At 39.4% G+C, this 27667-nt stretch overlaps 1 protein-coding gene across 3 annotated transcripts in view; it reads left to right on the forward strand.

Moving 5' to 3' along the window:
• Positions 1-27667, forward strand: part of depdc7a (DEP domain containing 7, paralog a) — a 30506-nt gene that overhangs the window by 2288 nt on the left and 551 nt on the right. For 2 of the 3 annotated variants that reach the window (XM_017708001.2, XM_017708000.2), the window contains exons 2-8: positions 13979-14393; positions 17193-17323; positions 18770-18962; positions 19837-20057; positions 21388-21530; positions 24770-24895; positions 26331-26409. In XM_017708001.2, coding sequence (XP_017563490.1) covers positions 13987-14393; positions 17193-17323; positions 18770-18962; positions 19837-20057; positions 21388-21530; positions 24770-24895; positions 26331-26409 — 1300 coding nt within the window. In that variant the 5' untranslated portion in view covers positions 13979-13986. Of the gene's footprint in view, positions 1-4414; positions 4612-13978; positions 14394-17192; positions 17324-18769; positions 18963-19836; positions 20058-21387; positions 21531-24769; positions 24896-26330; positions 26410-27667 lie in introns of those variants that run through there. The other variant, XM_017707999.2, reaches the window with a different exon arrangement.

Consider the following 27667-nt stretch of genomic DNA (forward strand, 5'->3'; position numbering starts at 1 on the left):
CTGAGATTAAAACACTGGAAAAAAAAACAAACCATAAAATATAATATGTGCTATAACTTTTGCACAGGCCACATTTTATGGCTAGAGTTTTTAAGCACTCACTGTCCACTCTATTAGGCACTCCTACCTTGTTGGTCATCCTCTAGTCCTTCATCAGTGGACACGGGAACGCTGCCCACAGGGCGCTGTTGGCTGGATATTTTTGGTTGGTGGACTATTCTCAGTCCAGCAGTGACACTGAGGTGTTTAAAAACTCCAGCACCACTGCTGTGTCTGATCCACTCAGACCAGCGTAACACACACTAACAAACCACCACCACATTAGGGTAACTGCAGTGCTGAGGATGATCCACAAACAAATAGTACCTGCTCTGTGAGGGTCCATGGGGGTCCTGACCACTGAAGAACAGGGTAAAAGGGGGCTAACAAAGTATCAGAGAAACAGATGGATTACAGTCTGTAACTGTAGAACTACAAAGTGCAGCTATACAGTAAGTGGAGCTGATAAAGTGGACAATGAGCGTAGAAACAAGGTCATAATCTTATGCCTGATGGGTGTGTATGTGTTACGTACAGAACATACACATGTACTATAAATGCTGTCAGTGAGAGACGCGCTGTATTTAAACAAGTTTTAACAGTACAAAGCTCTGAACTCTGGAGACTTTCTACAGTAATTTTGCAGGATGCTGCTCATGTTCAGCACAGAAGAGCACTGAATGAGTTGGAGTGTGAGGGTTTCTGACCGGCGGTGGGCCGTGAATGTGGGCCCCTGTGGTGCAGCATTGAAAGGCTAATTCCCTCTGTGTCTCCTCGCTTTCCTCAAAATCTGCCACAAAGCGCTTTGTGGAGAAGGAGGAATCTCAGAGGATTCTGAAACTGGCTCCCGCCCCTCCCCCAGCCCAACTGATTTCAACCCCCCCTTCTGCTTTACTCTTTACCCTAAACACAAACACTTCCAGGCTGATGACGGTGCTGTCTCTGATCCTCTTCTTGAGGCTCAAGGATGTCTTCACTGGTGGAGCCCTGTTATCTCCTTTGGGGATAAATAAGGATAATGTGTGTTCATGCTCGACACTGCAGTGAGGCCTGTAGTGTTCCAGGGAACTCTGCGCTGAATGTGAGCAGCTTATAAAGTGAACGTAGATGCATTATTTTTATATTTTTGTAGCACAGTCTGCATTATACATTTGGTCTGTTTGGATGACTGACAAGCTGCTGCAGTTTATATTCTATCTTCAATAAAAATAAAGTGTTATACAATTGTGGCAAGAATCAAACGTGAAATGTATAGTATAGTATAGTATAGTATAGTATAGTATAGTATAGTATAGTATAGTATAGTATAGTATAGTATGCTGCAGGATAGTATAGTGGAGTACAATATAGTACAGTATAGTATATTGCAGAAGAGTATGGTACATTAGAGTACAACATAGTACAGTATAGTATAGTATTATACAGCATAGCAAGTACAGTATAGTACAGTATAGTAAGTACAATATTGTATAGTACAGTATAGTGAAATATAGACAAATATAATATAGTACAGTATAGTATAGTATGCTGCAGGATAGTATAGGGGAGTACAATATAGTACCATATAGTATATTGCAGAAGAGTATGGTACATTAGAGTACAACCTAGTACAGTATAGTATAGTATTATACAGCATAGCAAGTACAGTACAGTATAGTACAGCATAGTAAGTACAATATTGTACAGTACAGTATAGTGAATTATAGTAGAATATAATATAGTATATAGTATGCTATAGTATAGTGGAGTACAATATAGTACCATGTAGTATATTTCAGTAGAGTATGGTACAGTATCATGGAGTAAACATAGTATAGTATAATATAGTATAGTACAATACAGCATAGCAAGTAAAGTACAGTATAGTACAGTATAGTAAGTACAATATTGTACAGTTCAGTATAGTGAAATATGGTATAGTATAGTATATAGTATGCTATCGTACAGTATAGTGGAGTACAATATAGTACCGTGTAGTACATTGCAGTAGAGTATGGTACAGTATAGTAAAGCTCAACATAGTACAGTATAGTATAATATAGTATAGTACAATACAGCACAGCAAGTACAGTACTGTATAGTACAGTATAGTAAGTACGATATTGTACAGTACAGTATAGTGAAATAGTATAGTATAGAACAGTAATGTGTATAGTAAAGTATGCAAAGGAGTTTTATAGATTTACTGTAAAAAAAATCTTAAACTTGTATAATGGGTCACTTTTAAAAATAAATGTGTCTAAAATCACAAGCAAACATTTGAACCAAAATTTGCATTAATATTTGTTAATAAAATAAGTAATGCACTAGTAACAATGCTTACTAATTATTTTAGTATAAAACACACTTATTTTATCTGCTTACCTTACTGTACTATGACAAAAAATTAGAACATATCTAATGTTCTAATCTAAAGCACCAGGGTCACTCAAATTTGTGTATGACTGCAGCTCCACTTACATTTTTACTCTTTTTTACATAATTTGAACACAACAACCATTTAAACTGTATGGAAAGTTCAAGATGAATGGATAAATATAAAGGCTTCAAAATGACCTGGAATAAAGCGCATGCCTTTTAACAGCGATGATACTCAACATTTCAGGGAGAGTTTAGTAACGTTGGTCTGGTCCTGTCCTTCTTAGACTTAGACTTAGACTTAGACTTAGACTGACTTTGTCATTCAAATTTACACTGTACAGTGCACATTAGAACAAAATTACATATATATGTTTATATGTATGTCAACAGATAAATACATTTTCAATAAGTACGTCGCTGTTGTTGGATCAAAACCTCTTATCTCCACAATTGTAACTTTACAGGAGAAGGTAAAAACATACTCTACTTTTAATGTAAGTCAATGGAACCAGACTTTTTCCCAAGTAGTTTTAGGTCATTTCTTTTGGTCCAATCATCATGGAATTTACACACAATATATAGGACTATGGGTATTTTCAAATTATGTCAAAAACTGAAAAACGACAAAAATGGAGATACAAGGTTTTGTTCCGACAGCAGTGATATATACAAGAGAGTGTATTGCGCTGGAGCTCCCAGGTATGGAGTAATCAAAAAATAATTGGAGCAGCGTTTTATTTAGAGTTCAGCCCTCTTATGGCATGTGGGAAGAAGCTGTTTTTGAACCTGGCTGTTCTTCAGCCACACACCAAAAGGCCTGCTGTCCATTATTATCCTCCACTGCCCATACTTAGCCTTTCTGCTGACTTACATCGTGGACGGCGTGAGCAGATGGCACGTGCTTAAGCAAATGGCAGCGTTAAACAGGCTCATCACCTGCATGGCCACTTAACGTAAACACTGAGCCGTTTCAACATTCAAAGAAGAAAACTGCTAACATCATATGAGTGAAGGTGACCGTAAGATTCTGTAAATGATGTTTTAACTATCAGAGCATTCAGGTGGTTTAATTAGCCTATCAAATGACCAGGGCCTGCCCACAGGTGCAGACCTCTATTACACACTTCTATAACTGAAGAATAACTCAGTCAGTTTGAATTGTAGTCCATGTAATTACTGTGTAATAACACATGCTTTCATATCCTTGTGAAACCTATTTTTGTATTTGTTTGTATTTAGACAAGTGCTTATGAAACCCAAGGCAAAAGTAAAACTATGAAGTTTGTGTCTGCTTTTACCAACAGCCACTTTAGTTTTAAGTCGGTTAAGAGTAACTGAAACTCTTTTAGATCAGATAAAAGACGTTTCGACGGCTCATTGCTTAACTCGGACATTGTTATGCTAATGAAGATTTACCGGTAGTAAACTGCTTCAAGTGGGAGTGTGAGAGTGACAGACAACAGGCGGGATTTGTTTTCCCACTTGTATTCAGGCAACCCCCGCCTCCTGCGCTCTGATTGGCTGGTAGGTTTTCGTCTTTGTTGATATATATTATGTACGTTAAATACGTGCTAACTAAATGTTTTTTGTAAAGTATGAATTGTAACCTAAATTCGTGCTATTTGTTCTTCAGTGGTGTAAGAAATAGCTGAGTTTGGTGCCTGCACATGACAGTCAGACTCTATTAGCGATATATTTTGAACTATTTTGCCGTTTACGCTCTTATATAAAACCACAGCTTCTTTATTAGGTGGCAAAAACGGGGAATTGTCTCGTTATCGTCGTTGTGTGGAAGTTAATGTAAGTATAAACTGCTAAAAGCTTTAATGTTAGGTTCTGTTTTCAGTGTTTTTAGACGGCGTTAGCTTCACGGTTTCAATGGTTGTCATGGTGATGGGAGAGCTGAGGGGCGCTGAGTGTTAGCTGCCAGCCAATCATAGCGCAGGAGGGCGGGGTTTCGTCTGAATACAGGTGGGGAAAAAACTGCGCGGTTTTCTGCCTCTTCACGCCCCAGTAGCAGGAGCTGAGACGGGAGAGCAGAGCGGGTGGAGGCGGATTTAGCTGAGCTTGGCGCTGGAGGCTCATGCCACTCGGAGCACACAGCTACAAGGAGACGATGCGGTGATCCGAGTCGACGTCGAGTTATTTTAATTCTGCTGCTGAATCACTTCAGTAAGTTTGGAGGCGATCCTGACATGCACCGACCTCCAGGTAATGCATCTTCCTCCTCAGCCTTCTTCAGTTTTCCCTTAGCTTTGGAAACTAAACACTGCTAAAGAACTGACTTGTGTCCTCATGTGGTGAGTAAAACAAGCAGGAGGAGCCTTTGAATGCGTTTAAAAGGAGACAACTGATGGAATTTGTGTGTGGGGGTGTTTGTATTTGACACTTTGTGGACACCAAAAGTTCTCAGGTTGCTGTAGGGACGTATGCATGTTTTTATGGGTCTCTCAGCTTTTGTTTTTCAAAGAAAAGAGGTTAGTTGAAGATAATCCTAGGTTAATAACCTCACAAAGACGAAATTTAGAGTTGTCTGCGCTTTAAAAGGTTCTGTTGTTCAGACTTAAGAAAGTCCATAACCTGAATGCCTTAAGATGCTGACTTCATTGAACTTCTAATAGTGAGTTACACTACCTTTAAACGTTTGTAACCACTGGTTTTGCTCATATAAAACCCTTTTTTGTGCACATACTGCTGATACTAATAGTCCTATATTATGGAAGCTGATTCCATAATAACTGAGAAATCTGTTAAGAATATATCCGGATTATTTTTGAAAAGTTGTGAGGAAATCTAACAAATAACTGCAGCTTATTGCTTAATAACATGTGTTTGTCATAACTTCTTGTTGCTCCCAACATACTTTCATTTGTGCATATGTTGCACTCTTATTTCATCACATTTAGCCTAAACTGTAAGTTATTATTGTATAACATGACTGTGTTAATATATGACTATGCATGATCCCAAACTTATATACTCGTCGTGTCATTTGTTTACAGCTTATTTATTGAATTCAAGGTTGCCAGGTGTAGTTTTTTAAAGTTATATAAAAATCATGTTTACAGTGTTTGAGAACGCAGCTTGCCTTGTAGTCTGTGACTGCACTTCTAGTTGTGTTGGTGTTGTGCTGTTTTTATCAATTAAGTTGGCATAGACATTGAAAATTTCCACCGACTGACTCAACCCACTCCAAACGTGTGCTCAAATTCAAATAGTCGGACCCTCTGTTAGCGTTCACCTGAGGCTAAGTCGGTTAGACCTGTCTGAGCTTGAAGATCTCCTGGTTTTTGAGGCTGTTTCTTGGGATAATTTGCTTGCCAATCATCACCGTCGCACTATTGATAGGGATTAATTATAGGAAAGCGCTTAATGTCCCTGTCACAGTGTCTAGCTTGGGTCATAATGGTAACCAGATCATGCTTCACGCAAATCCCTCAGTGATTATTTGCTTGAATGTTGGGCAAACACAACGGCCTGTGTTGCTACTGGGTATTCCCACCTGAAGCTGGTCCAGGGGGCAACAGTGAAGAAGATGCTTAAAACAAAGCGTTGCCAGTCATTTACCACACCATACTCTATAACAAATAATGATACCAAAATATGCCCCGAATATCGGCTGAGATGTTATGCTGTGAGTCAGTTGTCATTCAGCTCATATACAAGTATATAAGTGGATGAAATCTGTGTGTTTTTTTGCCCCAGTGCAACAGATAATAAGCAAACAGTTACTGCACACAGTGATACAATTGAAACCAAGGTGGCAATAATGTTAAAGTCATAGGACAAAGTGTGGTGCAGAGTATAATCCAGTATGAGTGAATGTTTCCTTGCATTTATTCTCTGACCGATTTCTCTTTTAGCACTGAACTGTTTTATTGGATTGCACATCACTTTGGTCAACGTCTGTTGTTTTAAATGAGCTCTGTAAGTAGATATGACTTGGTTTGGCTTTGCTGGTGTGTGGCCAGAGAGTTTCGTTCATTCCAAAGAATGTTTGGTGGTGGGAGAGTTGAAGGCTACTAATAGGCCTGGCAAGATTTAGGCTCATCCTTATAAGTCTTACAAAACCTTAAAATAGGTTTTAAAACATTTAAAGTAAATCATCTGTATTTTTTTACTATTAGAGATTACAGACGATGCTTGACGACCAAGAGCAAAATGGTCACTGCGAGGCTCTTAAGTGGCACAATATCGTCAGTACGTTGTGGGTTTGATGCCACAGCCATCCGTATGTTGAATTCCAGGAGTTCTCTGTCTCTCACCACCACTCAGCATGATGCTAGTCCACATGGGTGTCTGTTAGCTGACTTAACTAAATTGGCAGTGAGTGTTCTCCTCCAAGCGTGTTGAGCTGTTCAGTGATGGTGTGTTATATAAGTGACACTTTTTAATCCCACAAACGGGGGGAAATTTCACCTCCGCATTTAACCCATCCGTGAAGTGAAACACCACATACACACTAGGGGGCAGTGAGCACACTTGCCCAGAACGGTGGGCTCCCCTATCCACAGCGCCAGGTGAGCAGTTGGGGGTTAGGTGTCTTGCTCAAGGACACCTCAGTCATGGACTGTCAGCCCTGGGGATCGAACCAGCAACCTTCCGGTCACAGGGCCAGTTCCCTAACCTCCAGCCCACGACTGCCCATAATTAATCTTTTATTTATTTATTTATTTATTTTAAAGCTAGTGCTTCATGCACATGCTGGCCTTCGCCCTCTCAGGTTGGTAGTTTAACTTAGTTAGCAGGTGAGGATATTAAACTATTTCAGAGTAATCCACCAGCCAAAAATATCCAGTCAACAGTGTTTGCCACTGTTTGAACTCAACATATATTAAAACTGATGTTGTAACGATACTGTGTTGGTATTGGTGCCGACGCTCGCACATAAACGCAGTATTGCTGTGGGTGATGGGAAAAGTGATACCTATGACTGACACCACAAAGCAGTTTCTGCATGCTTGTCAGCAGAGAGAACTTAATGACCAGCAGCAGTAAAAATGCTGACGGTAGAATCTGTAAAGTCATGAATACTGACAGTGTAAATGACCATAAAGTTTACTGAACCGATGCACACATGAGAGAAACGGCTTGAGAAATTTGGATGTGAAACAACATTCAGCTCTGTTTTTTTTAAACCTGAGAATCTGCTGTGTGCTGATGTGTAAACATTACAGCTTTATCTGTTTACTGTTCAGCTCTGTTTTAAGTTTTACACAATAAAGACATTTAACATTTACATAAGTTGTTAAAACATGGTTCCTAATACTAGTCATATAATAATAAATACTAAATATATATACTTTGTAGTAAATAAATGAAACTAAGTCTTCTTAAGCATCTAATTAATGCGACATCCAACAAGTAAATGCCATCTAGCCAAGCAGAGTGTGTTTTTTTTGTGGCGCAGAACATAGATTTTACCAAAATATTTGAAAATGTAATTATATAAATATCAGGACTTATAGGTGAGTTGGATTAGATAGAGCTAGGGGGCAGTCATGGGCTGGAGGTTAGGGAACCGGCCCCTTGACTGGAAGGTTGCCGGTTTGATCCCCTTGGCTGACGGTCCATGACTGAAGTGCCCTTGAGCAACCTAACCCCCAATTGCTCCATGGGTGCCGTGGATAGGGCTGCCCACCGCTCCAAGCAAATGTGCTGCCCCCTAATATGTGTGTTCACTAGTGTTCACTAGGGTGTTTCACTGCATGGATGGGTTAAATGCAGAGGTCTAGTTTCACAGTGTGCAAACACAGTGACGAATGGATGTAAATTAAGATTATTGGTGTCAGTACTCAGTATTGGAAGGGGAAAAGTGGTTTCGGTGTGTCTCTAATTAAACCATGCCGATAGATAGATAGATAGATAGATAGATAGATAGATAGATAGATAGATAGATAGATAGATAGATAGATAGATAGATAGATAGATAAATAAACAACAGGCATACATATAACATGTATGAAATATAGAACTATGTGAACAATATATACACAATTACAACTATATCTATGAACATGAGATATATATATGTATATGTGTATATATATATATATATATATATGTATATATATATATATATATATATATATATATATATATATATACATACATATATACATAAATAAATAAAATACATATACATATCGCTGTTGTCGGAAGAAAACCTTGTATCTCCAAAATTATAACTTTACAGGAGAAAGAAAAAAAAACACTTTAGTTTTAATGCAAGTCAGAGGAATCAGACACATCTTCCCAAGTCATTTTAGGCTGTTTCTTTCGCTCCATTCATCATGAAATTTACAGACAATGTAAAGGGCAACAGGTCCTTCGAAATTATGTCAAAAACTGAAAAAGGTTTCTTCTGACAGCAGCGATATATACTATAAGCATAATATATACAGTATGTTATGTACTGTTAGAGTAAGCAGTTATGGGTTGTATACTATATACAGTGAACAGTCTGTTGTATGTAAATGCAAAGGATAAAAAATAATAAATAAATATTGTGTGCAACATACAAGTAGGAGTATTAGTGGAGTGGTGTGGAGTTCAGCAGGGTGATGGTGGAGGGAAAGAAGCTGGACCTAGCTGACCGGTTCTGATCCGAATGCTTCTGTATCTCCTCCTGGATTAGTTAGTGTGTGTTGTCCTGTGGTGGAAATTGTATTAGTTTCTCTTTGTTAATGTGTTAAAAAGGTGTTTAAAATCATTGACTTTGATTTTATAAACTGTTAAATGCACTTGGCCGCTCACCTCCTCTGAAATATCTGCGTTATCTGTGTCATTTGGGCCAACGTGTTGGTGTTATGCAACTGTTCAGCGATATGCAAACTATCACTGGACCTGCTTTGAGATAATTAAACCTGAATGTGTTAAAAGCCGTCTGGTGTGGGAGTCTGGCTCTTCATACTAAAGGCCAGGGTGGGAGATCCCTGAGGAACTACACAAACCTTCGTCACTGCTTTAGAGCTGGACTTGGTTCCCGGAGAGGAAGTACAGTTTGTACAGTCTGGTGTGATTTACAAAGCTCACTTCATATTGAGCTGCATATTGCCGTTACTTTATCAGGCAGCAACAAGGAAGCAACTCTATCAGCTACTACACCATCTGATTAGACCTCCAATCAGTGACGAATCTGATTCCGTCGGCTGGAGCTTCACTTACTTTGGAGAAAGTTCATTCTAAGGCAAGCACTCGAGCCGTTCCAGCCCAGACAGATTGTGTTTAGCTTCGATTTACATTCTGTAAAGTACACTGATGACTTTTTCGGTTTGTTTTAGTGATTAAACCAGGACTAATCCAAAATCAGATTTGGGCCAATTCTTTAACCTCTTCAACTCCTTGAGACCAAGTTCCAAAACACACTTCGTCATATTCTTCATACCTTTCATATTTCATAAGCTACATTCAGAAGCTGGGTGTCGTATGAGGCTGTAACTCTTCTTTCCAGTCAAATAGATGGTGATGTCATTTTAAACCCTTAGAATAAAAGAAGCTGAACTCAGTTTGTTTTTCTACTGAAAGTCGTTTTCCCACAAATCTGGGCTATAAACTATAAACAGACGGCGTCTCTTCAGTGATCTGCTCTGTAAACATTATACTGTAAGCATATAGCGATACGTGTAGATCATAAAACACGTGTTCTGTTAATTTGAGGGGAACTTTTATAATAAATCAATAAAATAAAAATTTACATTTGTTCATGCAGTTACTGAATAATTTGCCTTATGATTTGGTCATGTAAATTCAGATGGACAAACCAAAACATACCCTTTGGAATAAGAGGTTAATATTCATTGGTAACATTTTACTTAACCAGCTGGACATAAGCATTCCATAAACATGTCATGGCAGATGTTACATGCTGTCATGAATTGCCATGAAAATTGCCACTAATTTGGCTGATATCAAGCAAAAGGTCTTGCAAAAACAAATCTGCCAATATAGTCAGATCATTTGACGTACTAAAATAAGTGAAATCTTCTTCTATCAAGCTTACAGCAATCTTAAAATGAGAATTCCTAGAAATATCGAAGAGATTTAAGATAATTAAACTGTCATAACAACATATGACATCTGTTACGACATGCTTATGTCAGTGTGACATAGCAGAATTCAAGTCAAATGTTACCATTCATTCTCTACGTTGCCACGTGTGCCAGACATCGATCCAGTCCACTTATCTTTTCCATGTGCACTAGTGATGTGAAAAAAATCCTTTATCTCGCAGCCAACAATTGTCTATTCAGATTGGTTGGCTTCCACTGATGAGTAGGCGTAGTATGGGAGGGGTGGTCTGAGATAATTAAATATGCATGTGCTAAATGGTCTTGGTGTGGAATTCTGGCTCTTCTCACTAAAGATCAGGGTGGGAGATCCTTGAGGAACCACACACACCTTCATCGCTGCTTCAGAGCTGGATGTGGTGCCCGGAGAGGAAGTACAGTTTGTGAGAAATGATTATTCCCGCTGGTGTGATTTACAAAGCTCACTTCATATTGACTTTGGCCAGAGATGCTCTTTATACTGGAGCCTGAACTCTCTTAAAGCTCTCTGTATTCTAGGACTGCACTCTTGGGCATAAAACATGGGAAACTTCATACACTACATGTCAAACTGATGATTAAAGAGCTGAATGAGACGTCAAATAAACAAGGAATGCTGACGGGCCATTTCCAGTTCTCTAAGGAGCCTTCCTTTTCTTGACTTTACCCATTGTTGCGTTTATTAGAGATATTTTTCAGTGTGATATTTTGGCAAAAAAGTCAATTTTTTGCCATTTACATAAGTTTCCCACTTAACCCAAGTGTAGTCAATCAGCGTGGACATCTTTGGTGTCTGAAGTTTACTTCTTTAGTTTTGTACTGGAGCTACGAGGCTAATGCAGCTGTCAAGCACTATAAGCTCATACCTCACCAATTAGTATTGTGCTAACTGCAGACCTAAGTCATCACACATTTGCCTCAAAGCTTGTGGAGCTGTTAAATAGCCCCTAACAGACTTGCATAAGTGGCTTCTAACGTAGTGTTCTCTATAAAAATGGACAAAAGGTGCAACACCAAGCTAAAAACAATAGTAGCAGACAAGCTGAGGCCTGAATGTTGTCCATTTTTATAGGGATGCAGTAATATCGGTTCTGGCCTGATGCCGGTGTGTGATATCTGTTGGTGCTAGTGCTGTGTATGTAATGTAGAGACTGAGACTAGAAGCGCCCAGATTAGTATCACAGAGTACAAGTAACATTGATTTTCTGCCTCAGGTCTTATTTCTGTTGTGCGCTGATTTAACCACATCTGCGATTGTTTTCAGATGTATTCAGAATGGGGAGCTGAGTTTTGTAATCACCTGCCATGCGTACCATGATGGTGTAGTGATGGATTGAAAACGTGAATCTTTAACCCCTTTTCAAAGTCACCATAAAAAATGTAAGATTCAGGATTCAAGAGTTTTGTTGTCGTGTGCGCAGTAAAGCAGGCGGTTACGCTGTGCAGTGAAATTCTTACTTTGTTCATCCGACATTCGCAAAAAAATAAATGTGAGATAAAAATAAAATGCTGTTTCTGCCTGCTTTTGAGGTGCCTCAGTTAATCTATGCAATTTTTTCAGTAATGTTGTTGGAATATATTTAGATGGTAAGGGTTTACAGATATTTATAAAAGTGTTTACTGGGCACTTTATTAGGTTCAATTGCTTGTTAACAGAAATAGCTAATCAGCCAATCACATGGCTGCATTTAGGCATGTAGAGGTGGTCAAGACAACTTGCTGAAGTGCAAACCGAGCATCAGAATGGGGAAGAAAGGGGATTTAAGTGACTTTGAACGTGGCGTGGTTGTTGGTGTCAGAAACTGCTGATCTACTGGGATTTTCACGCACAGCCATCTCTAGGATTTACAGAGAACGGTCCAAAAAAGAGAAAATATCCATTGAGCGGCAGTTGTGTGGACGAAAATACCTTGTTGATGTGAGAGGTCAGAGGAGAATGGGCAGACTGGTTCGAGATGATGGAAAGGCAACAGTAACTCACATAACCAACCAAATCTCTGAGGAATGTTTCCAACACCTTGTTGAAAGTATGACATGAAGAATTAAGGCAGTTCAGAAGGCAAAAGGGGGTCCAACCTTTTACTAGTAAGGTGTACCTAATAAAGTGCCCAGTGAGTGTATCTACACCTCTTTGCTCATAGCAGCTCAGCAACATTTCTCACACTGAGAGCCAGTCCTAGTTCACTGTAACTATAGATAACAGAATTACTGGGAAAATATTTTGTTTGATTATATTGATAAACATAGCCACCAGTGAAATGGCCACTAGGGGGCCTGCAGAAAAAGGTCATTCAAGTTTTCTTTGAAGCATTTTGAAGCTAGATATGCTCACATATTTGCTGACATATTTGCACTCCGCTATTGTAGCTCCATTTTAAAATTTGTCATTCCCTACATGGAATGCAGAAACAACAGCCTGTGGTTGGTTATATTGCATGCTAGCCAAACAGCCCATTCTTGTCAAAGTAGGCCACGTTAAGCGAAAAAACACTCCAGACTCTCTGACCGATTTGTAGAAGTCTAGACTTTGGCCCCATCCCATTTCTTCTTTTTACCCCTACCACTTGTTTTCGAGGGTCACCCTAACCCCTTGGAACTGAGTTACAGGGGTAGTGGTTGAAATCTTCCTCTATGAAATGGAAGCTTCAAATAAAAAGAGCATCACTTCATTAACAGCTACTAGCGCTGCTCTGTAGGCGACCCTGTCCATCTGCAGTGACAGCAGAGGAGGGGTAAGTTCAGCTCCTCACTGCTGGGCTTTAGTTACATTTAGGGCATCATGCGCCTTCAAAGAGGGGGGCAATTATTTATTATTGCACACCGCTAATTGTTCAGTGACACGAAGCTGATGTCAGATATTCGCCAGCTTCTTTTTCAAATTTCCCCGTTCCACCTTAAATGGTGCAGCAGTTACATTCTGGGGTTTCAGGTGTCAGAACCGCCGAGTATTTAAGGTGGAATGTAAGTTTGCTAGCTACTGAGACATTAGCATGCTATTAGTGATTTTTTTTTTTTCACAACAGTCCGTTTGGAGCAAGTATCTGAAAAACCTCTGTTTGGAGGGTCATGTAGTCCTAACACGTCCTAACGCCCTACCCCTCTATCTCAACAACAATCGGGACACCCTACCCCTAGACGTAAACTCACAAAACAGAGGGCTAAGGGCAAATGGTAGGGGCAAGGAATGAAATGGGATTGGGCCTTTGTCTGAGGTTGGCTGCAGTAAAATCTATAAATCTGTAAAAATCGGTTAAATGAATGGTTAGTAAGATTATGTTGTAGCCCCTGTGCAAAACACAAAAAAAGTAAGCTTCAGCAATCATGTCTTGGCTGATCAACTACATTTGAGGTAAGAGGTAAATTGTGTGAACCTGATTTTGCCCTGAGCTGTGGCTGTATTAAAAAAAGAAATTGGAGTACAACAAATGGGGAAATAATGGGATGCAGTCCATTTTAATTAAAGTTTTGTCTTTTTTCAAGTCCAGCAGTCACCCACACCTCATCTTCCCCTCTCTCCTTCTCTAAATTAGATAACGGTATGGCTGGGAAGCCATTCCGGGCCACCTTTATCTGGAGCAGCATCATCAACAACCTCCAGACGCAGGTGGAGGTGAAGAGACGACGGCACAACCTCAAGTCCTACCATGACTGCTTCCTGGGCTCGGAGGCGGTGGACGTGGTGCTGGCCCACATCATCCAGAACAAATTCTGTGGAGATGAGGAGGTTCCTCGTTCCAAAGCTGTGCGCCTCTGTCAGGCCCTTATGGACTCGCGGGTGTTTGAGGCGGTGGACACTAAAGTGTTTGGGAAGGAGAAGAGGCAGGGCAAGTTTGAGGACAGCAGCTGCAGCCTGTACAGGTTCCTCAATACACCAGTTCCCAACAAAGATACAATAGACACTGTATACAGCCCACCGCGCATCCAGAGGAACGAAGCCTCCAAAAGGTACCAGCGTTTAGCTGCCATCCCCAGATGCTATACCCACAAATGTGGTTGAATAGTGTAGTGGATAACACCTCTGCCTTCTATGCTGTAGACTGGGATTCAATCCTGTGCTTGGGTAAACACGCTACACTATACCAATAAGAGTCCTTGGGCAAGACTCCCAACACTACCTTTGCCTACCTGGGTAAACTGATCAAATTGTAGTGTCTGGATAGGAGTATCAGCCAAATGCTGTAAATGTACACAAAGAACCAATCCAGTTTCTTATTTGTATTTATCTAATACTGTATTGTGAGCTTACCTGCTTTCATGCTTTAACAAGGCAATATTTATGCCCTTCCAGTTTACATTTGTCTTTAAAATGATCACAGTATCACTGAAATGTGGAACTCGATAAACTCAACCTCATAATCTCATAAACCTCTCATAAAGACATGAGAGGGGCATAAATTCAGCAGCAAAAATTGTAGCTGGACGTGAGAAAGTGTTTGTGGCTCAGGAGGTAGCGGCACTGAGAAAACGCCTCACTGTCATATTTGGTTGAAGTATATAATTTCAAGTATGTTGTGTGTTTACGTTTTTCGTAAATTTCAAGTACGTAATTTCAAGTACGTTTTCATTCCATCAATTTCTGATACAATTTTAATTTTGAAAGTAAAGTTAAACAGTTGGGACAGTGATAAAAATAGGTGGGCCCAATCTTAGGACCACCACTGGTTTGTGGTCAGACGATTGGCTTTTTCTTGTCAACAAAAGACACCAGATTGTCTCTCTTCAGATGATAGTCAGGAGGTGAAGAAGAGGGTGCAGGCAGGATGGAGTGGGTGGAGACGGGTGTCAGGGCTGATGTGTGACAGAAGGATAGCAGCAAGAGTGAAAGGGAAGGTTTACAAGACAGTAGTGGGTCCTGCTATGATGTATGGTTTGGAGACTGTGGCTCTGTCTAAAAGACAGGAGGCTGAGCTGGAGGTAGCGGAGATGAAGATGCTGAGATTTTCGTTGGGAGTGACAAGGATGGACAAGATTAGAAATGAGCAGATCAGAGGGACAGTGAAGGTGGAGCAGTTTGGAGATAAAGCCAGAGAGGCCAGGTTGAGATGGTTTGGACATGTGTTGAGGAGGAATAGTGGATATATTGGTCAAAGAATGTTGTAGATGGAGCTGCCAGAAGGTTTTGATGTAGTTATGATGTTATGAACGAGAAGGTTTATGGATGTAGTGAAGGTGGACATGGAGATGGTTGGTGTAAAAGTAGAGGAGGCAGTGGTTAGGGCAAGATGGAGGCAGATGATCCGCTGTGGCGACCCCTAAAGGGAGCAGCCGAAAGAAGAAGAAGAAGATGGTAGTCAGGAGGCTTGCAAGACTAAGACTAAGATATAATTTTATGCCTGTGATAACTAAATTTCTTCCAGGTATGAAATGAGGAAATATGCTTGCTTGCTGGAATCATTGCACAAAAGGGGTTGAAGCCATTTTAAAGCTCAGCTTGACCTCCATCTGCCACATCAGCTGCAGTCAAATATGTGTGCCCACACTTTAGTATCTCCCTGTTATCATTACATAACGCACATTTTGTAGCAGTTACTGAATAATATATAGGTGTTGTATATAGATGCGTCTTTATTATTCACCTTTTTAATTCATATATAATATTTACTATAATTTTTAAGGGTTGAACAATAAACAATTGTGAGTTTAGGGTTCAGTGGATTAAAAAAACATTCAAATAATTTCAAGAAGAAAAGTGTGAACATAGTTGAACACTTCAGATCATGTACCATCAGATTAATGTCGACAGTGTTTAACACATTGTCCTGTTCATGGAATAATCGTTTTATTGTTTTTGCTTTAATAAGCATGTTGCTTTATGTAAGTAAGAACTACCTTTAAAACAAGCCTTCCAGTTTTAAAAAATGAGCACTTTCCAAACCTTTTGTGGATCATGGCCTGTGGAAAAGCACACTAGTTGTTTTTCACGTTGATGCATGGAAGCATGAAACAGTGTTGTATATAATTAACTGATGGTCAAGCAGTTTACTCTGAATCATTTTTAAAAAGCGATTTTTGCCCTCTGGTTCAGATCACACTTTTTGGCTGAGTTTGTTATAATGGAGTAATCATCTACAAACTTCTACGAAACTTTAACATGCAGGATTTGATGTGGTCCGCAGAACTCTGTTCTTGGTGTGTGTTAAAGGGAATTCCACCGATTGTTCAGAATTTATGCATAATTCAATCATTAAGATGTAAACAGAGTGTTGTGAAATAGTAGTTGCAGAGAAACTTGTTAACACAGATTTCGTCACACTGGTGGTGATAAGAAACCGGGGTCACCAAGTCTACAACACAAATATAGCCATTTTGTTTACTATCCAAAACCAGCAAAATCCGCATTGAATGGATATTTAAAAAAATATATTTTAGGCCAGAACCTTCTATCACCAAAACTAACATGAAACCACATCTCAGACATCAGGCAGCAATAATATTTATAAGCATTGTGTAATAATGTTCTGTAAAGGAGCTTTTAGAGGCATTAAGTGCTTTGGACGTCTGGTTCCTATCACCTCCACTGTGAACAGTTCTGACTTGATAACAGAGCGTTTCACACCAAAACCAAAATGTCTTTGCTTACATCTTAGCCATTTATTTATGCAGAAATTCTGAAAAATCAGTGACATTCCCTTTACGCCTGATGTGAATGGGTGTCTTATGTACTTATGTAATGCAAATGTATGATGTCCCCGTTCCACCTTGTGTAACATCATGATCTGATTCTAATCTAATCCATATCCACAGGGAAGAGGAACAGGAGTATTCAAACAGTTCACCAGTCAAAACAGATAAATCTCTGGAGGATGTTTTGGGCAACCTGAACTCCATTACAACCATCACGCCCCAGCTGATGAACTTGGGCCTATCACAGGAGTGTAAGTTGTCTTTTTTTTACTTAGTAAAAGAACAGAAAACCTAAAAAAAACATCGGCTTGTATTCTAGGTGTGCTTCCTGTTATTTTATTAAGTACTAGGAAACAGATAACAACTATTGTGCCAATTGAACACTTGGGCTGTCATGATTGCTCAGTTAAAATGGTTTACTCTATTGAAAATGTATCAATTACGATTAGCCTGCAGTGTGAATGAAGTATATGGCGTATGCCAGTTATTATAAAGCTATGTTTGGCAGACTGATAACTCTCCACAAGGGGGAGCTGTGTCTGAATTAAAGGGTTTTTTAACTAGGGCTAGACTGAACAGTATGTCTAAGAGGCTCCTCAAAAAATATAAGGCTTTATTGAAGGATGTAAAACTGCAACATAGTTAAGAATTTGCCCTTTGACTGTCTTTTATAAGCTTCAAGTAATTCAGATATCTATGTTTAGTTAGAGCTGCCTAACAAGTATTAAACCTTCTGTGGAAAGTGAATGTAAACTACCACGTTTTCAATTGTCATGCTGCCCTTTTTAACCTTCTATTGCACAATGTTGCCTCAGGGCAACGAACCCATATTTTCCTCACTTTACAATAAGAATATCCATATTTAAAGACAATGACAGGGTTAACAATAAAAGGAACAGTTTGAGTACATCAATAAAAAGCTTGTTCCCGGTCATACTGTCTCTTGGTAGGTGCTTTTACACCTCTTTTTTATGTTCAATATACATTTTTTTTGTTATGAAAATTTGCAGAAATATGTTTGTTGCCTAGAAGCAACAATCGTCAAATCAGTTCCACAGTTGCATAGTCACGAGAAACACTGGGAATCAGGGAACACTGATATCTTTTATTCCCATTGATGCACACTGTTGCTTCAAGGCAACATACCCTCAACATGACCCCTGCACACATTATTTTTAAACAGATGTTTTGATATTTATTATTCAGGTCCATTTTATGCAAGAAAAGTGAATCAATTATGTTTTTTATTTGAGTTTCTCTCATAATATGTGCAGTAGGGAGTTAAGATTGTGTCATTTTTTTAATATAATATTTTCAAGTGTTTCTCTTGTAAACTTTTTCTTAATAAAGTTTGTTGAAATCTTTAAAAGGCTCTGCATAGTAAGACTATAGTTCTGATGCAGAACAGAAAAGAACTCAAATGACACAGAGTAGAATATTATTGAGCTGAATAAAATAATTAAAAAATTGGATTTTGGTTTTGACATTATCCTTAACTGCTGTACCATTCTCTTTCAACAACTTTCTTCAAACCCAGCACAATCTTTGTCCATGTTAGTGGACAGAAACAGATGCTACAAATGCAGCAAATAGAGACAGAGCTGAAAAATGCTAGAGTGTTCCTTTAAGCGTTAGGGCTGTTTCCCAAAGAAAAATCCTAAAGGATAAGTGAGGATTTATGACCTTTCTCTTCTCAGTGGTGGATGAAGTCTGGCAGCAGCAGACGACGTTGAGGCTCCTGCAGCTGATAGAGTTGCCTTTGCTGGAGAGTCTTCTAGAAGGCAGAGAGAGCCCCCGTCCCCACCTGCACGGAATGGACAGCGATCCTGACCTCCTCTACACCAGCAACTACCTGGACCGAGAGATCCTCAAAGCCTTCAGTGAAGCTCAGTGCGTGTTTTACCCTCTGCTTCTTTTCTCATCTTCATCTTCCTCTGCTTCTTCCACGTCTTATTCATGTGCAGTTTCTGCTTTCTTCATCTCCTTCTTCTTCGTTTTCTGCTCTCTTCTTCTCAGAATGTCAAAGCAGACGATCCTTGGAAATCTAGAGTTGTTATTGTCGTTTCGATTCACAAACATTGACAAAACATGCTAAAATGTAAAAAAAAAGACACGGGGAGAAAGGACCCTGGTTACCCGGCCGGGGAATCGAACCCACTTGCACTAGTAATTCCATATTAAAACCTGCGATCAGTTCAATTACATATACAATGACTTTTGTTCAACAAACAGGGCGAATTAAGCTCTTTTTGTAATGAAACATTCGGGTGATCAGCGTTTTTAAGTAGGAATGTTATTAGCGATATGCTAAGGAAGGCATTCCATCGCAACAGCAAAATTTGTTATGATAACAATAAATATCTACCTCTAATTCCACATCAGAAATTGTTCGTGGAGTGGACAGATCTAAAATGTCCTGCTGCTTACTGTAGTTTATGGCAAACCAAGAAAGTGCTGAAGTCTGAAAGTCTGATGAATCAAGCATGTTTACGCGACTCGAATACAAAGCACATCACCCCTCGCGTGTGTAGAGATGAGATATTACGTCCAGACAAATGGAGGCTGGCCATTATGTAATGAGCTCCGTTTGAAGGCCTCAGCCTCAGGCTGTGTGGTTTCTACTGCCACATGTCCCACAGTCTGAAAGGCAAGAGTATGACCGCATCTCTTTGTTTGTTTCTTCCCTGGTGCCCATGCTTTTCCTCTTTGTCATCTTCTCTTATTTATGTTTTTTCCCCTTTTCATCCCACTGTCTCTCTCTCAGGGCTGATGACTGGCTCTCAGCTGCGGTGGACTGTCTGGAGTTTCTGCCGGATCAGCTGGTAGTGGAGGTGAGCAGGGGTCTGGCTAAGTGTGCAGAAGAAACGTCCCAGTATAAACAGCTGCTCTATAGCATCCTCATCCAGCACTACGGCCACATGGAGCAGCTTCCACTCCTCAGCAACCACGTATTCGACATACACACCGGCATCTCCGAACTGTTAGGTGAGAAAGAGCGGAGAAGTGGGTTTAAGCTTTGGGCTTAATTAGATATTAGATCATTACATAAGCCTTGTAAATATCTAATGTCTGAAAATTTCACTTGTTTTGATTGTAGGACTGCAGTTTGAATTAATTTAGTAAAGTGATCAATATATACAGATACAGTACTGTGCAAAATTCTTCGGCACATTTTCAAAATCTATTTATTTGTGGAGTTTGTGTTTATTTGCTGAGAAAAGAATAAACAAAATGTATAGAATATTAATTAATAATGATATTATATATATATATATATATATATATATATATATAGAGTCATTTTCTGGATGTTCGTCTGTTTGTTTACCAATTTTCAAGCCTCTCCTCGAGGAAGCCCAGTATTAAATGTAGTTAAAAAGCAGCTCCTGGTTTGACCAATCAGTGCTTCAGTAAATTGAGCTCATGATGTAATTGATGATATTAACGAGTCTCTGTGGTGGCTGTGAAGGTGTCAAGGAAAAATATGGACCCAAGAAATTCTTGTTACTTTTTATTGTTTTTATGTTTATTTGAATTATGAATACGACTTTATTCTAATGTATATTGTGATAAACTCACTGCTGAGATAAATTGTTAAAAAATTTGCTTAGATGCCTAAAACTTTCACACAGTACTTGTATTGTTTGCAACATTCCAAAAACCTACATTTTTGTGTTACAGAAATACGAGTTGTGTTACAGAATATAAGAGTAAATGTGCATGTCCAAGATAATACATGTAAAATATTAGCACTTAACTGTTTTTGCAAATGAAACCTTTGCCGAGCGTTTCTTTTATTAATTATGCATAAAGTATCAGTGAAAATCAGATATTACTCAAAAGAAAGCAAGGTGTCCCCAAACTTTTGTTGACCAGTGTAAACCCACACTCTGTTATTTTATAATAGAATTTGAGTCTTCAAGTATCTCAAACAGGCACTATGATACCATATCTTTTACCTCCGCCCTTAAATACAGTTGTGTAACATTACCCCATGTGAGCCTTAGATTGTTCTGATCATTTTATCGTGTTTGTGAGGAGCTTTAATAAGAGCTGTTGAATGAGGCTTTGGAGCTGCAGGTCTTGTGATAAAGACCAACAGCAGAATAGTTTGGTTCCCACCATGGAACTTCTCTGGATCTCCTTCAGCAAAGTGTTTTGTTTCTTCACTGAGAGGTGTTTAATTACTGTTAACTGCAAAACTGGAGGTAAATTCTTGAGCAAATTCCCTGTAAAGCCATAAAGGTGAAATGATATAGGCCAATCTGTGCAACCCACAGTGTATGTTAATGAGCGTGTGTGTTTGTGTGTGTAGTTAATGGAAAGCGGGAGCAGGCTCTGGAGGCTCTGCAGCTGTGTCTGAAACTCCAGGACTCGCGCAGCAGAGAGGAGCTGCGCAGACTGCTTCGCTTCATGGCTGTCGCCGCTCGCCCACAAGAGCTCAAACTACACAAAGAGGTAAAACTGAGCAAACTCACTATATACACTATATATAACAAAAACTGTACAGCACTGCACAAAAGTCAAAGACCACACTTCATTTCATTTCCAGGCAAAATGCCCATCACATACAAGTTATTCATTTTCAGGAGTTAGATTTTTGCTTGCATAAGGAAAGAAAAACTCAACGGTAAACAAGTGAAATAAAACAAGAGTTTCTAAAACTGGAGTTCAAAAAATGATTAAAAGCTATAGAGAAAATGCAGCCCCTAACAACCACCTGGAAGACCTGGTAGACACCAAAACTGCTTAAAGCAGTTAAAGCTTTCATTCATTTCGCTTAAAGCTTTCATTTCTGAGAGAGAGGAGAAAATCAAGCTGCTTCAGATCTGAAAGCATCCACAGATGTTTCTGTCCATCCTTCCACTGTGAGAAGACCACTCAGCGCTGTGGGTCTGAAAGGATGTGTCGCTGATCAAGAAGAACCTCACTGAGAAAAGGAGACAGACAGATCAAACAAAGAAGCTGAACAATGGACTGACCACCCCAGAGTCCAGACCTCAGCATTACTCAATGTTTTTGGATTACTTGGATCATGAGAGTTGATGTGTAGTTATTTTTCTGCATGTTGTCTTTTTTCCTGATGCTGAAAAATGTGTAACTTCTTTGCTTGTCTGGAAATTTAATAAACGAAGGGTCTCTGACCTCTGCACAGTACTGTACACTATAAACTGTATGAACTAGATGCTACATTAAATGTTTAGAGCACAAGCAAAAACATAGTTACTTCTGCCTTGTGATCTGTATTACATAAAGACAAACAAAGCTGAAAAATCAAAATGTTGTATTTATTGATAAATTTTAAAAAGCACCACTTTGAGCAAACGTGAATAGGAGCGCTGATAAAACTATTTTCGCCTTACCCCAAAACATAGACCAGCAGCCAAGCTGTGTCATCTTTGTAAGTTTGTGAAAATGGACAAAAATATTGACAAAATGTAGGACTCAAGAAGATGGCTGCTGCTGTTTTAAGCTATGCTGCCATGTTTTGTACATGTCTATATATAACAGCGTGTCATGCAGAGTCAGAAAACACATTCAAGTCTATTACAGAACAGCTCCACACAGTTTGTGGCAAGTGTGTGAGGATTTAACCCTCTGGGGCTTGAGGACATTTTCTCATTTTATGAGAAATTCTCCTTAAAAGCACTTGCATATAACAAGATACTCATATGTTTCATATGAAAGCGCTTTGTTATCTTCATCACTTCTTTCCTAAACTGCTGCAGCAGCTTCAGCAGCTGCAAACTCTCTGCATGCTGTTTCACATGTGTCCCCAATGTGGACTGAATGAAGAAGGAAGGGTGTGATGAGTCAGTGCTTCATGATTTCCTGAGTGTCCGTTGGTCAGTTTCACAAAAAATGTAAACGGACACACAAATCCCCAAGTTCCTCAAGGTGAGAGGCAGATGACACATATCTCAGCCCCTCTTCACAGGCTCATAACTCCGGATGTGAATTGTGTATGATCTCGTGATGAGATGAATGGAAAGGGAGACTCTACAGATTCAGGTAATGTTTGAAAAGAGGGAGCGAAAGAGAGGAGCGAAAGAGAGAGAAACATATGGGAACGTTGAATTTGACTCACACGCGAGTTTGTGGACCCCAGAGAGTTAGGCATGCAGTTTGGCATGATGCTAGTTAGTGGAGTGCTAATTGGTGCAAAACTAAAGACCCTTGCAAAAAATGTGTGATTACTTATAACCACGTGGTTTTTGTACACTTCACGTGAAATACACCAATCAGGCGTAACATTATGACCACCTCCCTGTTTCTATGCTTGTTGTCCATTTTATCAGCCCCACTTACTGCTGTGAGTTTTTAAACACTGTGTCCACTCACTGTCCATTCTACTTGACACTCCTACCTGGTCAGTCCACCTTGTAGATGTAGAGTCAGAGATGATAGCTCATCTGCTGCTGCACAGTTCATGTTGGTCATCCTCTAGTCTTTCATCAGTGGCCACAGGACACTGTTGGCTGGACATTTTTGGTTGGTGGACTATTTTCAGTCCAGCAGTGACACTGAGGTGTGCAAAAACTCCAGCAGCACTGCTGCGTCTGATCCACTCAGACCAGCGCAACACACACTAAGACACCACCACCATCACATCAGTGGTACTGCAGTGAGAATGATCCACCCCCAAAATAGTACCTGCTCTGTGAGGGTCCATGGGGGTCCTGACCACTGAAGAACAGGGTAAAAGTGGGCTAACGGAGTATCAGAGAAACAGATGGACTACAGTCTGTAACTGTAAAGTGCACCTTTATAGTAAGTGGAGCTGATCAAATGGACAATGAGCGGAGAGACAAGTTCATAATGTTATGCCTGATCGGTGTATATATGACCTTTTTGTAAGCGAAGACAGCAAACATGTCTGATCGACAACATTTGGAATAAGTAGAAAATTGTCAAATTTAGATTTTTCACTGGATTGTCACTTTAAAACATCCAAGCATGCCAAAGCTCAGTTTTTGGACCTGTACATCCTCAATACAGACTGAAATAGATCCTCAGTAGAGAACACATACTGGCCGTGTAACTTCATCCAAAAGTAGGCTACATCTAGAACATATACATGTCAGCTTTGCTACCAACACACTTAATAATATTTGACAAGTGCTGCTCTGGAGCCGTGTTATGTAATCAGGTGTGTTTGTATAGGGATACAGCTCGGTCTTACTCGCCAAGCCATTAGTCATAAGAGAATTAGTCACGACTGCAGCGATACGGCCTCATGGGCAGGAGCAGGATGAATTATGTAGACGAAAGGTCACGCGAGGTCTTTTACGCTGGACCACGTTTACCATGTTCCTTATGCTCTGGATAAAGGAAACAAGAGCGTATCCTGTGAAGACTGCCTGCTATACTCACTGCTAAGCAACTGTTCCAACGAATGGAAAAATGTCTTCAGCATGAATATTCTGTTCTCTCTCTATCAGATAGCATCAGTATAATGGCCTCTAATTGCAAAGTATGGAAAAATTAGCTGAAAATTACAACGGAAGCTGACGCAACATATCTACAAAAGGATCATCGTAAACAGTGATGGAAACTTCAGATTTAGCAACCAAGCAGCTTTCTAGAGCTTTTATGGGCATACTGCACAAACACACACAAGTGACCAACATTTATGTAAATGTAGGTATAATTCTGATGACATATTGACTACAGCCTGGTAATACTGTGTTCCTCAGATAGAGAACAGGATGGCGGTGAAGAGAGCGTTCTCCAGTGCCATTGTGTACAGCGTCAGGCTAGCCAAGGGAAAAGTGGACCTTCTGGTGCTCTTCATGATAGACAACCACTTGGACCTTTTCAAGGTGAGTCTTAAAATGGCCAAACTGAATGTATGTCCCTGAATTTCCCTCTTGGCCCAAATATAGTCAGTAAGCCAAGAGAAGTTTGGTGAATGAAATTTGCTATTTGTAATTTGGCACTGAAGGCTAATGTAGTAAGTAATGGAAGCTTATACCCCATAAAGTAACATTATGCATAATGCATTGCTTAAGTCATCAACGTAAACAGGCTGTAATAGTCTTATCTGGTTTGTGATGCTGTTTGACTCAAAATTAAAATGGACAAATGCACACTGCCTTGCTTAAAACAGAAGTGGCCATGTTGAGGCCTGAGGTTTGTCCATACTCCCAGATAGGGAGCATATATCAGTCCTCTGGCTTGATAAGACCGGCACCCTGCTGACTGTATGCCACTGCTGGTCCACCCCACCCAGATTACTGTCCTGCGCTCAAGCGCTAGCTAGTTTTTAATTTCCTCAGATTTTGAGTGCACACAGACTTTTATTTTGGAGAATAAACTAAGACAAATATTACAAACAGTTGAACAATTGAGAGAAAAAAATTATTTAGGCCTAATATAAAATGATTTTTGTTGAAAATGCTGTGCTAGATTTGTGGTTACAACTGTGTAGCCGGCTGTATTCGTCGTATTGCTGTTAAAATGATTCGCTAAACTAATTTATAAAGGAGAAGGAAAGAAAGAAATGGAGGAAAAGTAAGTAAAGTGGACTGTGAGTGGCGAATCAGCGCTGAAAAGTGGCTATTTGTCTAATATTCTGCTTAACCACCAGCGGGCCACCCAGAAAACACTGTGCTAAAAGCTAGAGGCCCACCACCTTGGTATCGGTGGGTTATGCTCTTGCTACCTGCGCTTTTGTTCATGTTTTATAGAAGTGTGGTGGTTATGCAGATTGGAGATCACGTTACAACTCAACACGGTTTGAGGCGATTTTATGATTTAGTCGTGCAGTTAGCACAATGCTAACTGCTAGAGTTAGCACAATGCTAACTCCTGGGGAGTTAAATCCCATTACTTGGTAGCTATGTTAGCCTCATAGCTACAGTACACAGTTAAAGAATCAAATTTAAGACGCCAAACGCGATTTGTCTAAACACGTATGTTTTGGGGTAGGCCCAAACGGTCTCTTATGTCATATCTTAGTGCTATATTCTACTTTTTGTATTTCTACTTGTTGTATTTGTTTTAGGTCTCAATGCATAGATAACTTCAGGTAGCAATTTAGAGCAAAGCTCTTTAAAATTATGTCGACCTTTATTAACATGAGATATTCTGAAGTAATGACAAGCACTTTTGTAAGTCGCTCTGGATAAGAGCGTCTGCTAAATGCCATAAATGTAAATGTATTCAGATTTATGCACAGTGGAAGTCCACTCTTCTTTAAAATGCTACTTCTCTGGGATGAAAACTCAATGTACAATTGTGATTGTTTTTTTCCAGATTCCTGCATCACTACACAAGCTTGTTGGAGATAAATTGGCCAGCATCATCAAGGGGAAAGATCCAGATATCATTACTGGTGAGTGCATGATAACTAATACATATTTTGAGGTTTGCCTGGTAGAGCTGCAGTAAGGCAAGTCAAAATTCAGTCCAGAGAAGAACAAAACCACCCTCCTTCCACTGATTTTTCATAGTTTCTGAATATTTCAAAGTCATTCAGAATAGTTTGATGTGAAAAGGTGAATTAAAAAAAAAAAAAAAAAAGTTAAAAACTGAGAAACAGACTCAGATTTCTTTCCAGTGGTGTTCATAGGAACCGGGGGTCAACATGTCTACACAAATATAGGCATTTTATTTACTATCTGAAACCACCAGTGAACCTACACACGTCTTCTGAGTTTATATATGTAATGTTGATGGTAAAATAGTGAAAAAATAAAGTTTCTTTGGGAACTGTTCTACCTTATAATGCCCTGCGTGTAACTCTAAGCCATGATTGGATATCAGAAAATACGTAAAGCCTCATGTATTAGGCAGTGCATACTTTGCCATTTCATGTAATAATTTGAAAGGTTTCATTCCAAAATATAGGATATTATAATAATTTTGGATTTGACCATTTTTGGAAACAGATAAATAATGGAAACACATTATTTCTCTGTTAATAGTAGGTCATAATATAGTATTTTTATATATATTTTTTGTATGTGTCCACTCCCAACAGCGTATATCAATAAAAAAAAAATCCTGAAAGTGTCCCTTCACTCTATGTAAGGGAGTTTATAGAGGAATTAAACTCTTCATATGTCTGGTTCCTATTTGTGAAAAACCTGTGATGTTATGGCCAAATAACTGCATGGTTAGAACACTCAACCAATCAGCTTGCGTGGCCAGAATAAGCTTGTGTGTGTATGGGTATAATATATATATATATATATATATATATATATGAGAGAGAGAGGCAGGAAGTACCATGGATAGGCCGACAGTCCATCACAGGAATGACTGTAAAAAAGAAAGAAAGAAAGAAAATGAGAATTAACAGAATGAAAGGAGAAAAAGAAAGAAAGAAAGAAAGCAAGAAAGAAAGAAAGAGTCCAGTCCATAAATAACCAAAGACTGTTGTGTCGTTGTGTCGGGTTTGATATTTGGTCAGGAAACGAACACTTTCCAAAGTTGCTAGACCATTAAGAACTTTAATTGCCCTGTTTATTCTGAATGGCCTCATCACACATTCCAGTTATCACCTACGACCTGCGAAGTAGGACAGGATACTGCATTTACTTAAAGGATGTAACGGTGTCCACTAAGGAGAAAAGTAACAGCAAACTCTT

This window comes from Pygocentrus nattereri, chromosome 7 (genome assembly GCF_015220715.1).
Source record: "Pygocentrus nattereri isolate fPygNat1 chromosome 7, fPygNat1.pri, whole genome shotgun sequence".
NCBI classification, from domain to species: Eukaryota; Metazoa; Chordata; class Actinopteri; order Characiformes; family Serrasalmidae; genus Pygocentrus; species Pygocentrus nattereri.